Source organism: Zerene cesonia, chromosome 26, assembly GCF_012273895.1.
Source record: "Zerene cesonia ecotype Mississippi chromosome 26, Zerene_cesonia_1.1, whole genome shotgun sequence".
Taxonomy (NCBI): domain Eukaryota; kingdom Metazoa; phylum Arthropoda; class Insecta; order Lepidoptera; family Pieridae; genus Zerene; species Zerene cesonia.
Window position 1 is genome coordinate 3968226 of NC_052127.1, and position 15943 is coordinate 3984168.

Below are 15943 nucleotides of genomic sequence, written 5' to 3' on the forward strand. Positions count from 1 at the left end.
CAGCGGGAACATATAAAGGTCGATTATGATTATGTTGATGATGAATAAACGAAACGAAATTAGAGTGGATAAAAATAATAGATAGATACATATACTATTCATGCAAATGAAATAAATATAAAAACATCGAATTCAACATACAAGAAAAATCTACAGAAGATTGTGGCTATCAGATAAGTATATTATGTATTTAATGTACTCAATTACTAAATAGAGTAGAGTAAAGTGTAGTACTGTTCTGAAACTTTTCTGTTTTTATTTTGACTAACTGTGCCGATCTTCTAAGGGATTGGATAAAACTTATTAGAGTCTATAGATATAAATTCCTTTAATAAAGATGGAGTAAATGAGCATTTTGTCTTCTATATTTTATAAAAACTTAGTAAGAAATGAATTTTGATGTGGAGATTAATTTGTTGTTGGACAGTAAAATGTCAGTTGTTAATAGTACTTCATAACATGTTAAATTTTCAAGTAAAATATACATAATTTAAATGAATATAAAGCGATATGGCAAATGAGAGCCATACAAAATTAGCCACGAAGATTAGTTTTGCTAATAAGGCGGAGATTTTTGAGTAACATCCATGGATCGTGCATAAATCTGATTTCGGCACATCGCCACACGATCTCTCATTAAGTTTATTTGTGATTTTAATTGAAATAACACTTACTGCTATGATTTATTACTTGTTTGTTTGAATGGGTGTTAAAGGGGCTAATTATGATTTGATAGTGGGAGAAATCACTCTACACTGACCTTTTTACATTGTTTACGCGATAAAATTTATGTCGAACGTAAATACACGCCGCCCACAATTATTCGTACTCAAATAACAAATAAATGTTTAAAAGGGTTTAGATAAGGGGACTACAAGATCTAGAATGACGTACGCACACATTTATACGGTCAACGAATCAATGGTCTCGACCGGCTCTATCGGTATACAGGGCCGCACGAACACATGCGTACGTATCATCGCTCAGACATAAGAAATACACGGTTTACTAAATATCTATCAATTGAGTTAAAAAAAGGAATCACTATTAAATTACTATGTTGTTCGAAGAATAAATCGACAAAAAGTCGGAATCATTTGGTAGCATGGTTTTAACAATAAAAAGAAATGTTTAGAGGTGTCTTTGTGGCTCCATCGAATAAAATTTGTGGCATTGTGTTTTCAACACACTATCAAGTAAACACATGCTCTGAACCTGACAATATACTTTAAGGCTATATAAAACACTCTGGTAGCTAATGTAGGTTCCGGTACGCTACATAGCAGAGTATAAACGTCTGCAGTTATTATGATAAGTTTTAAAAATATTAAGGTATATGTTTGAGAACATTTTTGTTTACACAAGGGCCTTAAAAACTTTGTACTAACGTTTTAGTTAGTATATTATACTTATATATATGTACCTATATATGTATTAAAATTACACAGTTATCCGTTTCATACGATGAAATTTAAGCGCTTAATTACTTTAAATAAAGGCAATTACTTTACAATGTGATGTAATTAACAGCAGAAATCAGAGCATATTGTTAAATTAATAATTCTGTTTTCATATTTATTGACCAATTGGTTGGAGGAATAATTAAACAGTAAGCAGTGATTCAATTTCAGTCCCATCCATTCGCATCCATTTCATTTATTTTATTTGATTAAATTTGGAACCAATCGTGGAAGAAAATTAGTGCTAAAGCGGTTTGGATTAATTTTATAAATGCCTAGATTTTCGCCTGCGACTTCGCTCGCATAATCAAAGGGTAAGGGTAAGGCAAAAATACATACAGTCCTAAGGTTTTACCCGCATAGTTCCCGTTATCCGGCGCAGAAAATATCCCATGTCCTTTCTCAGTTTCCAACTATCTTTGTGCCAAATTTCTTGTACTCTTTTGTTACAAGTCGATCAAGTAGTTTAGGTGTCAAGAAGAGACATACGGACGGACAGATAGACAGAGTTACCCACTTTGACATTTATAATATAAGTACCCATGGAAATCTCATCACTTTCCTTTCACATACTATTTAAATCAAACGCGTGCTTACCATGTATTTATTCCTAGAAGACTCCTCAAGATGCAAACAATGAGAGACGGTTTCCTGTTCCAATGCTATCCCGTTGTCTTCATGTTTAAGGGAATTAGCTACTAGCTTGTACTTACCACTTACGTGTTGTTGTGGTAAGTTTTGTATAAGTGAGTACTACAATAAAACTTTAGAACCAATGGTATTTAATACGTTCACTATTTTAATATGTTTTTAACAGTATTTAAATAAGAAACCGGTGATACATGGTTAAACTATGTTATGACGATTTAAAGTGCTTCTAGAGTAAGCGTAATTAAAAAATAATAGCAATAAACAACAATTTATTTACCTTATTAAATGTTTGATTTAGAACGAATTAATTATTAATGTCAGATTTTTGGTGACCGATCATAATCGTAGGTTCATCGAATTACGTTCAATTTCAAAAAGCATCATTTTAATGCTAAGATCTTGCCCATCTTATATTTAATGGACAATTTTACCGCCTACAAACGAAACTCAACCTGGGCGCACGAGAATATCACATTGCCCCTAGATGTATGATTTACGGAGCGTATTTAACAGTGTAAACAGAACACGACATTTCCGTAGTAAAATTTTGTTTTCCCGACTTTTAAGTGTACCGTGGTCCGTGACCCACATAGCCGCTAGGTGTGACGCACTAGCAACGTCACACTTTGCTTTTATCCAGACTTTTGTCTAGACAGCAGGTGTGATAATTTATTATGTGTTAAAAACTAATTTCTTGAACAAATTACTTTCAAAGATGTTGAAATTCTTTATGAAGAACACTTGACATTAATTCTTCTCTATGCATTAAAATTTTAAACGTCAGTGTTTAATTTAGTAAAAATTATGATGATACGTATTAGTCCAATTGACGTAAACAGTTACAGTATTTACAGAGCGACGTCAAATAATCGAGAAATTGAGAATTATTTGTCACAAACTCATCTACATTTTGAGTTCTAGTAGGTGCAAGATGGGTTGTCAGCTCATACATAATTAAAAGAATCTGTACAGCAATACCGCCTATAAACAAATTATACATTTTTTATTTGCTTACATCAAAGCATCTCTATTCTCTTAAAACATAAATCAATACATGTTTGCACGCGCCACAAAGATCCATCAACTTTGTACTTATCATACAGTCTACAAGCCACAGCTCAGCGTTGTATATTGCTTCAATACTATTGAGCATGGTTTCCAATCCAATTTTCCAGTGCATGCTATCGACAACTGCCCGGCTCAACTACCGCGGAAGTTGAATGCATTTCCTACATATCCTTGCTGTTTGAACTAAGTTCAGGTTTCCAATATGCGAAATCAATCATTGTATTTCAATGTCTTTTACACTGATTCAAATGCTTTTTCTTATCTCTTCTATTATATTAATATCATAGAACTTTGCTTTTTAACCTTTACTTATTAGCTATTTGAACATTCTTTTACGTTCTTCCGAAGGAACCGAGTCGAATTAAATTATATAGTCAATAAAAAGCGATCGTAAAATATAATTTGCACATGTCAGTCGCAATAAAAATAATTACTCAAGTAGATGGGTATCAGTAGTGAGAATTCGCGGCATCACAAACAAATAATTAAATTAAATCACCTCGAAGTATTAGCGGTGTTATTATGTGAGGCGATTGGCGGCCGGCCAGCCGCAACTTCGGATGGTTTATTTTTCAGCATTAAATAAGAGTAATAAGCGGCGAGACGTGCTCGATGTATATATTCAATAAATAATTGCCTTGAGGGTTTTTCTCCCGATTAACCACCTGATCGAGCATGCAGGAGTTGTTATAGATTATCATTAATTCATGATGGCTTTAGCCAATGTGGTGGATTATGATGCCAAAGTGATATCGCGTAGTCGAGAATAAGTATTAATGAGATCGTTTTATAATTATGAGAATAAAATATTAATAACAATGTTCATAGAGTGTTTAACTTTGTTTTAAACAATTTCAGCACCGTCCTAGGAAAGTGTTGTTGCCCACACACACTTCAAGTTAAAATTATAGGTAACAGATCCGACAAACGTTAGGTTACTTAAAGAAATTTTGCCATAGAATAATCCTTATGCAGTATACATACTTAGTTTTTAATTTAAAAAAGGAGGCATATATTGTAACAACCACAATTATTTGATTTTGGGATGCAATATCAAAGTATTTCTTTTCGACACAGTATAATATATTAAACTAAATAATACTTACTTTGCAATAATAAATTACAATTATATCAAGAATATTCTACCTTGTACACTCTATTCGGGAGATCAAAACGATCCTTTACCCGGCTGATGGATAGAGGCGGATAATACATTAAAAATAAAGGAAATCCGCCCACCTTTCACGATAGCATGAAAAGGTAAACGATAAGGATGATATTAGTGGACTACAGAATTATGAGGTACCCAAGTATATAGAATCAAATAATATAGTAAGCGCAATAACCTATTCAAGTCGTATATACACTATAACTTATCATATCTTTTATATTGCGTAATGTGTTTTCAAATCAAATAAAAAAACAGTAATTAAAATGATTCGCCGTTACGAATTTTAAGTAGAAATAGGTAAAGGATAAAATCCGCTATTGAAGAACTTAAACATTGCAGGACTACGCTACAAAAAGTTGCATATCCACGCAGATAAAATATTCGTATTTACAGATAAATATATTAAAACAAAAGTTATTCGATTTAATACCTTAAAATGAGATATCAATCTTTCATTTGCTTTATCAGAAACTTCCTCATGTACGAATATTTTACGAAATGTAATATATCCCTAGATGTTATTCTGTGTATATCCACTCGAGTACCATCATTCATTTTATTTATACATAGTGTTCAATAAAGATGCCCACTACTGTCCAATGAATTAAAGCTACAGTGCTGTGTGACACGATTCCCGATGCCAAAAGCATTTCATTGTCTGCACTGTTGCGTGATGATGCTCGAATTATTGACCTCAATCCTAAACGAAAGGGATGTGTTGACGAAGTGTTTATTTTACACTTATTGATATAACTACTACGTTGAAATTACGTGGTAAATACTATTTAATTTAATACTGTGTACATAGTATCGTAAACAAATAAAAGAAACAAATCACTTAGAGACTTTAAGAAAGCGAAGGCTATTGAGGCGAGACTTCTATAGATCTATCTATAATATATAAGTAAATAACTACAAAAATCTATGCTTAATTTTTAAGAAGTTCTATATGTATTATTTAACCATTAAATTTGGACCAGTATTAGGATTAAAGAAATACACCGTTATATAAAAATCCGTAATATAATCCCCTTCTTCAAGTCTTTGAACTCAGACCAATCGACATTTCAATAGTAAACACAACACAACAAATATTTACAATACATATCATCAAGTAAACCAACATCAAATCTCCTGAGCAGGGTCGGAGATGGAATATTCGAGACTATTAGACACATAACTCGATTCATTAGTGATATAACATGGCATCAGAGAGCTTCCTGTCCCCGAGGATGTTCTACAAACTGTACAAGATATTATCATGATAAAATGTAGATATAACTATACGAATGTATATATTATATCATACAAATTCGTTTGCCAACTTTTCTAGCGGTTCATAATTCTATTATTGGTCAAAGTAATCGCTCATAGGTAATACTGTTTTTATGGTACGAGTAGTATTGACTCACAATTTATACTTATCGTCAACATGTGTATAATATTGGGATCTGTTTGAATAAAGTCTGATTAAACATACATTTTAACATTATACGTGTATCAATTTAATTTGATGCTAGATTCGCGTGGGATTTACTTTATTTTTAAAATTTTGATGTAATAAATTCACTCGGCTGTGAATTAATGAAAATTTGAAATTAAGTTTCAATCCAACTAATGGGTACTTACGACAACGACAAGAAACTTAGGAAGAACGACGACAAGAATTTTAGGATGAAGAAACGAGATTTACCCAGTAGTCTTAAAGTCTACTAGGGAAATCTCGTTTAAGCTTTTTATGTTATAGTGGGCAATTAAGCTGGTTGTTAGTCTGATGTTAGCTATAACCACGGCCCATGAACATTCGCAGAGTTAGTATCTCTGCGAATGCGTTCATAGTTCTAAGGGGTGATGGAAAAGGAACGGATTGACGACAGAAAAGGTGGACTGGGAAGGGTGAGTCAATAGAATTGGACCTCCGGCTTCCTTTCCTTTCAGTTCCTCACAAACAAGCAATAAGAGTGAAGCAAATCAAGCTTTATCACCTGGTATTTTGGTATGAAGAAAATTGCGAATGACCTTGCCACTTCCCATAAAATAGTCGTCACACGCCTCGTTACCTAATGGCTATTCTCGCGATAATAAATAATATTTATTATAACTCAACACCGGCATAAGATCTATTTTCGTGCCAATATATTTCAGGTCGATCGTATGTGATAGATAGATTTTCAATCAATGGACTCATTTGTAATCGATAATTTACTTCATAATTTGTTATTCAAATAAAATGATTTTATTTAATTAGATAAATTAGTAAAAACAGAGTATTATTTAATTCGATTCGACTGATTTACAGATTGACAAGCAAGTACAAAAGCGGATAATAAAAAATACACAAAATAAAACATATTCGAAACCACTAGACACTTCAGATCGGTAAGTAATTAATCTTTTCATTGTCTTTGATATATTAAATTCCTACCGCAACATCATTATCCAACAGATAAATAATCATTAAATAAATTAAGTACTGATTAATATACGATTAATCTATCGTTTAAGTTTAAGATTGGAGAGAAGATGCGTGTATCATTATTTCTGGATCGCCACTTCTGACAAATATCACCCGGAAAAATTTCATTATATGCGACGATGAAAAATCTGCAGAAGTGTGAGAAAAATTCCATTATCGTCAAAGTGCTTACGTAGAATTTGAATCCGCATAGAGTCTTCTCTATGAATAATATTTTAGTGACCAGTTATTTAAAAGGCGAATTGATTATTTAACGCGTAATTGTGATAAAGATGACATCACGCTGGTCCCAGATGACCGATGTTGCCAATTATTCATAAACTTTATAATATCGTCTACAATTTAAATAATAACTTCAACTTTCTACTTGTTCGTCCTTCGGGATGACTTCCAACGAATTAATTAGGTTGCCAACTTAAGTCATATTGCAAATGGTTTCTGGCGGTTGCTACATTACAGCGGCAATATACCATCCACATTGGAAGATTAAGTTTGTAAACCATGTATATGAGAACGCTTTTTTTCATATTGGATCAGTTTTATATAAATAATCAGCAAATTATATATGATGTGCTCAGTAATTTAGAAAATTAAACCGCAAATGTAACTTACTCTACTGAAAGAAAGAACATTTTTTTTATGAGTAAATACATTCCAATTTTTGAAGTGAAAAAATAGACTGTTCAGAGCAAATTCTAAGAAAACAAAACAATAAAGAACGATAAACACTTAACCCAATGCTCATAGACTTGCACCTAAAAGAATATATCTAATTTAATTCACTGCTGTATTATACCTATCTTCGTAGATATTTATGTTATATTAATTATAACATGACCATTTAGTAAAAAACTTTAAAATAATAATAGCGACATTATACCCGAACGAACTTTAAATACTCATCAGAATGACCGTACCCGCATAAATCCTGAAAATTCTTTTTGACATTACCCTAACGACTCTCCCACGTACAGGACATTAGCATACCATACTGGAATTTATAAATAGACTTATAAAACACCGAATAGAATCTCTCAAATGTATACTCGCGTTTAAATTAAGATCTGTCTCCAATACACATTGTTTTTCAGTGACTAACTCCAATTCCTCACGACAAATATTCCACATTTCGTATTGTCTACACGACTCGTTTCCAAATACTCGTTGCCAACAACGGCTTGATTGATTGTGACAAGCCTCATTTATGAAGCAATTCGTGTTGAGTTAAGACGCTTGATATATAATTGGAACGCGGTATATTTTTAACGATTAATTTGCTATTCATGTGAATGGAGTTGAGTTCAGTATGACATAGTTATGTTTGTTAGAGTGACGAATTCACTTCTGTTTTGATAAGATCCGTCGTTGGACGCAATGTTGAAGTGTTTAAGCGAATATCATGAGTTTTGAAGATAAATGAGATTCTTAGTCGTCATAATATCTGCTGAAAATAACCTCTTATAAGTTCCAGTTTAACATTAAAGGAAATTTTATTCGCTTCATTATTTTGGTAGTGTTTATGTCCCTAGCATCCCATACCACTACACCAGCGAAACGAGTCGCTTTCTCTGTCCCTATGTCCCTATCTATGATTAAATTTTTAAAACTACGCAACAAATTTTGATGGGGTTTTTTTTAATAGATAGAGCGATTAAAAAGAAAAGTTTATGTGTATAATAACATCTATTAAACTACTCCAAATTAACGAAGCGAAGCCGCGGGCAAAAGCTAGTTATTAATAAATAGATACATAACAAAAACGTAGAGCCTCCTATTTCCACATAGTCTAAAAACATAGCAAACTTCATGTTGAATTAAAAACACTTAGACTCAAAAACGGGGAAACGAAATTCAATGATCAGGCTTTGTTGGATATGTCTTCCTTTGAATAAGGTCAATTTTCTATTAAAATCTTGAAAAACTCACAAAAAGCGGCTAACCGTCCGGAGCCGGGGAGATAAGCTTGTTAATAACATAATTGTCTATTATAATCGTGCGACAAGATAAATGCTACCTCGTGACATTTTAATTGATCGACTATTATTTCTAAACTGTCGTATAACACGACGAAAACTACTTTAAAACAAGCAAATGTAAGACTGGTATTTAATGATTGAGTATTTGTAATCTGTTTGTAAATTATCAATTTTAAACTCAAATTGAAACTTATTAGTTCAACCAGAGTTCTTTGAGAAGCCCTTATGATATTTTACTTGATATTTAAGTACCACCAGTACGGATAGCGGTTTCTATAGATAAGAGCCAGCAAGATACCCAAACTACGGGAACTACAGGGTATCTTGCTGCGCGTTATTTAATTTTTGCATCAATTAAAAAATATTAAACATGATTCTTTACAATGCTTTTGAAACGATAAATTAAATATTCAAATAGATCAGTAATTAGTAGGTAAGTATAAAGTTTAAATAACATAAGACAAAAGATTTTTCTATTATTAGAAAAATCTTTTGTGTGCTTCTTCTTGTATTTACAATCAAATTTAATATATTTATTCATCTCGAAATAGGTACAGCCATTGTGAGCAAAAATCAACGACTTTATTCGTAAATAGACTAACCTTTTTTGTAAGTAGAATTATAAAAGTAAAACATTTCTTTATCATATTTATCGTTGTTGTGGGGTTGATCTGTAAATATAAACAAAGTAACTACCCTCACACTAAATTAAAATGTCTAAAAACATTCATAGTACTATCATATAGTTCAATATATTCCAAATCCCTTTCCACGTTATAAAATCCAAACATCGCGGCAGAATAGCACTTAGGGCAGTGTCTCGTCCACGGTAATATAAAAATAGTACACCAGAAATACACATCATAAAATATATCAACCGTTGTAAACTCGTGCGTCTCTGATATTATCTAAGTGCTTAGGATGTAGGAATGTGTTTAATTTTCTACGTGGGCGGCTCTACAATATGAGTATCAGGGCATCGTGAGATTTCAACAGAAATCCAGATTCAATTTATGTAATTTATATATGAAGGAAATATGAAGTATAGATATAGATTTGTCTGTATGGTTAAAGGTTCTTCACATGGTCGCTGAAACGTCAGTTCATTCAAAAAAATTTACAATATTTTAGGCCTCCTAGTCCGGTTATATTCTGACAGAACGTTGATACACTATTTGACTATATTTCATAATAGTACTTACTCATTTTTGTGCTTTTACTGAATCCCACATTTTTTATCGAAAACAGCTTGGTATAAATATACTGAATTCAAAAACGACACTAAAAACATCAAAGCTTGGCCGCGTTCATCAAAAAATTTAAGGTCATTACACCTGAAGTTCTCAACTATTGCATTGAAACGTGTGCCACATTCATGGAAAACATACATTTACTCAAATATAAGATGTCATTGTAATTACCCACGACTGCGAGACAAACCAACGGAAATAACTAAGAGACATCCAAGGAAATAGCGTGTACAATGTACATCTACAGAGCTGATGGAGATATAACAACATCCACGGATACTCATGCTATACTATTGCTTTGTAACTACATAAAACAACAAGTAAGCGAACCGGTCATTTGGAAGTAACATTCTGTCGAATAGGTGTGACTATGTCCTATAATTTCAAACAACTAACCTACCTACGTGTCTTTACGCCTTTACCCATTTAGTTGCACGTAAAACGGTTTCGTAGTTCTCCTAGCTAGTGGATTAACGCAAAAGTAATAATAGATCTTAGAGGTGAATATTCAATAGGTAATAGGGAAGAAAATTATTAAACAGATCATCAAACATCTTGGAATAAACCCGATTGCTATCTTTAAAATTTTCTATTTAAAGTAAATATATTATGGTATTTAGATTACTTGCCTATCTTAAAACGTCCTGGGTGGTGAAAGCCGGAAGGGATCAGTTTACTACAGAAGACGTTGCATGAGAAGATATCGATCGAAAAGCTTTGCAATTACATACTTACCTAACCAAGCATTATGTTAATTTAAACTCTTCTTTACGAATAATTTAATTTAAGGTACTACTTCTTTACATTTACCATAGTATACTCAATTAATTTATTAATTTATTCAATTAATTTGGCCCTTAATATGTCTCTCTGGTAGCCGTCAATAATCAATATTATGTGCGGGTTGGCAGACATCACATGTCGTCGAATTTTTGATTCTTGGACATGCCGGTTTCCTCACGATGTTTTCCTTCACCGTTTTAAGCAGTGGTGATGTTAACCACATGTGCAGATAAATTGAAAAATCAATTTATTACCTGCACGCTCGCCCGGTCTCGAACCCCGACTTATAGATTTGAAGTCCGAGGTTCCTTTACCTACATACCCTACATACTAAACTGCAATCTATGTTGACCGAGAAAACATTGTAATATGACTTAATTTACTTATTTAAAAAAACAGGCTCTTATGATAATACGCTTCACAAGTCTTATTTAATATATATTGTCATCGAATAGCAGTTACCTTCCTATGTATATAAAGCTAAATATACCTAGTAATATCGAAAGTTATTAAGCATGAGATGAATTGTGGTTTCGTAAAGTTCTAAGCGGAAATTCATCTATGCCAACCAATTCTCTAGAGGTGATTCCTACATTAAATGGTAGATATGCGCACGGTTCTCATCTAAAATATAATTTATATGTAAATTTCCTGTTTATAGTAAGCTTTACATTCACGAAGAACCAAACAAATATACAAGACGTAGACGTTAAAATTTGGATTAAAATATAAAGTATATTATTGATGTGATACGTTTGTGAACGTGATATATTTAAACAATAAAAATATTCAATCTGGCAAGCAGAAGAAAATTTAAAGAAAGTACAATAATAATTTTTAAAGGTAAGATACAATCAATCAAATCAATTTATACATTGACTTTATGATCCTGTAATTTTCTTATATTTCAACATAATTATATTGCCACATTACAAGAATAATTATGTTTAACAAAAAATCCTCAGCTTAAAAAGTAAGGAGAGTAAGTAATGACATACATATGAAATACTGTCAAATTCCTCTTCTTTTTTGAAGTCTGTTGAAAATATGAATTCCATAAAAATCTGCAATTTATACCTACTTCAAAAACCACCGCTATGTAGTCAGATTACTATAAACTATAAATTATTTCGTGGCGTAAGTTGATTAACTATTAACGATCTAATCCGTGAATCTATAGAAAAGGAGGATCCTTTTCTATAGATTCACGGATTCCTTTTCTATAGATCAATAACCGGCAAATAGTCGCGATTGAAAGAGTTTAATCCACAACATTATGTCATTTTGAATATTTTTAACTAGCGGTACGACCCGGCTTCGCCCGTGGTACATATATAGTCTATAGCCTTCCTCAATAAATGGGCTATCTTACAAATAAATAATTTTTTAAATCGGACCAGTAGTTCCTGCGATTAGTTCGTTCAAACAAATAAACGCACAAACTCTTCAGTTTTATAACATTAGTATAGAAGTATAGATAATAGCTAGCTAGTATTTTAAGTTAAAGCGTTTGTTCGCTTGTTTGAACGCGCTTAACTAGGGAAATACTGGATCGATTTCAAAAATTCTTCCACCCTTTGATATGTACGTGTTCTCGGAGTGCCACAGGATATATATTCAATAACTGGCAAACCCAGGACAGACCCGAGTAATTTATATAAAATGTCAATGTACGAAACTCGTATTTATCCAATATCCAGGCCTAATAATTTACTCCAAATCATTATTGTAGATAAATTACCAGCTAAACTCAACCAATATAATAATAAAGTATATATGTATTTCCATATTTAATCATCTCCGAATAGTCTACCTTTTTGCATTCAGAATAGAGCGAGCGCACATCTTTATATTTTTTTTATTTTAAAAGTTTAAAAGTATGTCAAATATGGCTTAAAATAATGATATTCCAAGGAACACTTTTTGATATGTTGTGTAAAAAAGAGAATAATTTAATCTTTCACATAACATGACAAATAATAACTATTCACAAATTACGAGTCCTTTCAGTGTATTGATTTATCGACATCCCTGTTGTGATACGATGTCACTCAAAAACATTCAAAGTTATTTAAAAATGTTTTCAACCATTTCATTTAAATTATTTTAGAGTATTTTCAATAGGGCATTACAGATTTTGACCTTCACGCAGCGTCGAAATTAAAGATACAAAAGATACTCACTCTTCCGACTGCTGCGAAACATTATCCTTATCCTTATGAGCCTGCCCAGAGCTACACGAATTGCCCATGGCGCCGCTGTTCCACCACTCTATCTCAACATCACCGTATAAATTTAATACAATACACTAAACACCATTTATTTCATCAAAACACGAGCACATGCGAAATGCTTTTGTTGTTTGGCATCGCCCGGTATCACGACGAAGCGGCAAAATAAAGCGCAACAAGACACGCACTCACTACGTCGTCTCGGCCGCGAATAAAATCGATTCGCGCCCTCTTGTCATTTGCCCCCCGCCCATGTTCATACCTCGCGTGCGCGCCATTTTTATATTTTCCATTTTACGTTTCTATATTTCTTCTCACCATAAAGTTTTTATTGATATAGTTTAGCAATATCGTCTAAGTATTACATCCCCCTAAATTATACAACAAATGTAACTTTATAAAATACAAAACTATATGGATAGAGTATGGTCAGGTTTTAAGAAAAATGTGTAAATTATTAAATTATAAACGGCACAAAAATAAATTCATAAATCACCTGGATAAAAATTGACACTGGCAGCTGAAAATAGCCAGCTATCCGCTAAAATTTGAATTTTAAAAATAAATCACGCTTCTACTGTTATTTGTTTCTTTTCTGTCGATTTCAACAAGTGCTTTACAGTATTATGATCTGAAAACACTATTTTACTGTTGTAAATGTATTTATTGACTGTTTATTAGGAAATAATAAGCATATAAGCGATGCCTAAGTGTTTTGTAAACTCTGTTCGTCCGTTAATGGAATTTTTCATTCATGAAACAGGTAATTATAAGAAACCTAAAAGATATGAAGTAGTGCACTACTTACAAAATTCCATAAAATTTTATGCAAGCTTAAAATCTAAAATATACCACAATAATATGTAGCTACTCGTTTTTTTATTTTTTGTTTTTCATGTATTGGTGTTATACTCAAATATTATGTACTATATAATTACAATAAAGTACCTGTATAGTTATCTGTCGCTAGGAAGTACCTTTATATGACTATATATATTTATGTACTGCATAGGAGTAATTATTTGTTGACGTAGTATAGTTTGCTTGGAATATGACGGTATAAACATATCTATATATTGATAAGCATGAATTTTTAGATGAAATAAGATCGGCACGGGGGCCAAAAATGTCATTAAAGAAACAGAAAACTCTCTTAAAGGCGAACGAAACGATTTATCATGATAAAGTGCCTATATCTACGCGATTCTATCTCCAGTTATTGAAGAAAAGTCAATTCTTACCACAGTTTACTGATAACGAAAGTTACGATTACGCGTCGGAAAGTGAAAAAGCCGTAAATTCACCGGAACTTGGCAAAAAAAGTTCGAATCAAAAACGGGAAGTTGATAAATCTACGTATAATCTAAGATCTAACGAATCGAAAACAGAACGGAAGGTTTTTAGTGAAAAAAAGCGTAGACGAAGGAAAAGGAACGAACCAACCGTAGCTACAGCCCCTGCTCCGCCTGAGACAAAGCAGACCGAAAAAAAAGTTAACAAAGAACCATTGGCGCCTATTATAGAGGAAATAAAAAGTAGAGAACCGTTCAAGAGTGCATTCAAAGGTGGATCTGAAATTGATAAAATTGCTGAAAAATTAAAAAGCCTGGTTCGCAACAATGCGGAAGAAAAACTTAATAAAGAACTTCTGTACTGTAGGGAGTCTTTCGATGTGGAGAACCTTATGGCAACCATCGAAAAAGATAAAGAATTTGATGCTATAAAAGATAATGGTACCTATGATTTGTTTAAAACCGCGTTTTGTACGTTTAGTATTATTAAGCATTTTATTACTTTTATGGTATACTATGGAAGGTACGAAGAAGCAATATTTTTAGTAAATCGTTGTTTTAGTAATTTCTTTTTCATATCGTTGGTCATTCTTTTCAAGAATTATTTGTATTTGTAAATAAGTTCCTCTAATATTCGTGAGAAATAGCGATAGAATGCAATAATTTTCAGTAGTATACACACCCGATAGAATTCTAGGAAAACTAATGAAAAACTCAATGGATTTTAGAATATAAATCCATAGAAGAACGTCGTCGGCCATCCCACGTTTGTTCTTACTGTGGGAAAAGCTTTGATCGCCCTTGGGTGCTAAAGGGACACTTGCGACTGCATACTGGCGAACGACCCTTTCCTTGTCCTTACCCGCATTGTGGGAGGACGTTTGCTGATCGGTATGTGAAGATTGACAGTCTAAAAGTATTTATTTGAATGGTAAATTTTGATAGAGATAATTAGTTTTTGATGGAAAATATGTCTCAAATCTATTTTCACTCTGGAATATGGAGTGGATTAGCACATTAATTATACTTAGTCCTTTTGTTACAAAAAGTATTGATCGCCCATCCAATTCATTACCGGCAATACATTATCTCAAAAAAAAAAAATCACTTGTCTAACTATCACGGCATGGCAGAAGGACCGATGGACAGACAGAAAGACAGACATCGAAGTCAGTAGGAAATAGGGTCCTGTTTTACTTCTTGTATGGAACTATAAAAGTCTATTTTTACATTGAAAAACGTTCAATGGTACGTAAACGTATCTTCAGACTCGGATCATAGTTTTAGAAAATTGTCCTTGTATTTGTAAAATTATACTTATTGTACTTCTTTTTCGTTATTTGAAGGAGTAACCATCAGTTAGATTCCTTGTTATTCTATAGAGTCAATGCAATTTATAAAAATTTGAGAAAAATCATAGAAATCATTTGTGCTTGGCGTGTGATCGATTTTTCTTCTCTTCTTTTAGTAGGTTTAATTTTATTTTGATAGAAGAATCAGTGTTTATTATGATTCCCAATAACGTATCACATTAGTTCCAACCTCCGAGCACACCAGCGCACTCGGGGCCACCACTCGTGGCAGT

General features: G+C 32.6%; 2 protein-coding genes across 3 annotated transcripts in view; one reads left to right on the top strand and one right to left on the bottom strand.

Moving 5' to 3' along the window:
* The window catches only part of LOC119837085 (NACHT domain- and WD repeat-containing protein 1), a 45245-nt gene extending 31976 nt beyond the window's left edge, over positions 1 to 13269 (bottom strand). For both annotated transcript variants that reach the window (XM_038362580.1, XM_038362579.1), the window contains exon 1: positions 13019 to 13269. In XM_038362580.1, the coding sequence (XP_038218508.1) occupies positions 13019 to 13086 (68 nt within the window). In that variant the 5' untranslated portion in view covers positions 13087 to 13269. The remainder of the gene's footprint in view (positions 1 to 13018) is intronic.
* A 499-nt stretch (positions 13270 to 13768) lies between these two features.
* The window catches only part of LOC119837181 (zinc finger protein SNAI1-like), a 3894-nt gene continuing 1719 nt past the window's right edge, over positions 13769 to 15943 (top strand). The window contains exons 1-3 of the mRNA XM_038362705.1: positions 13769 to 13829; positions 14164 to 14799; positions 15102 to 15249. Of these exons, the coding sequence (XP_038218633.1) occupies positions 13769 to 13829; positions 14164 to 14799; positions 15102 to 15249 (845 nt within the window). The remainder of the gene's footprint in view (positions 13830 to 14163; positions 14800 to 15101; positions 15250 to 15943) is intronic.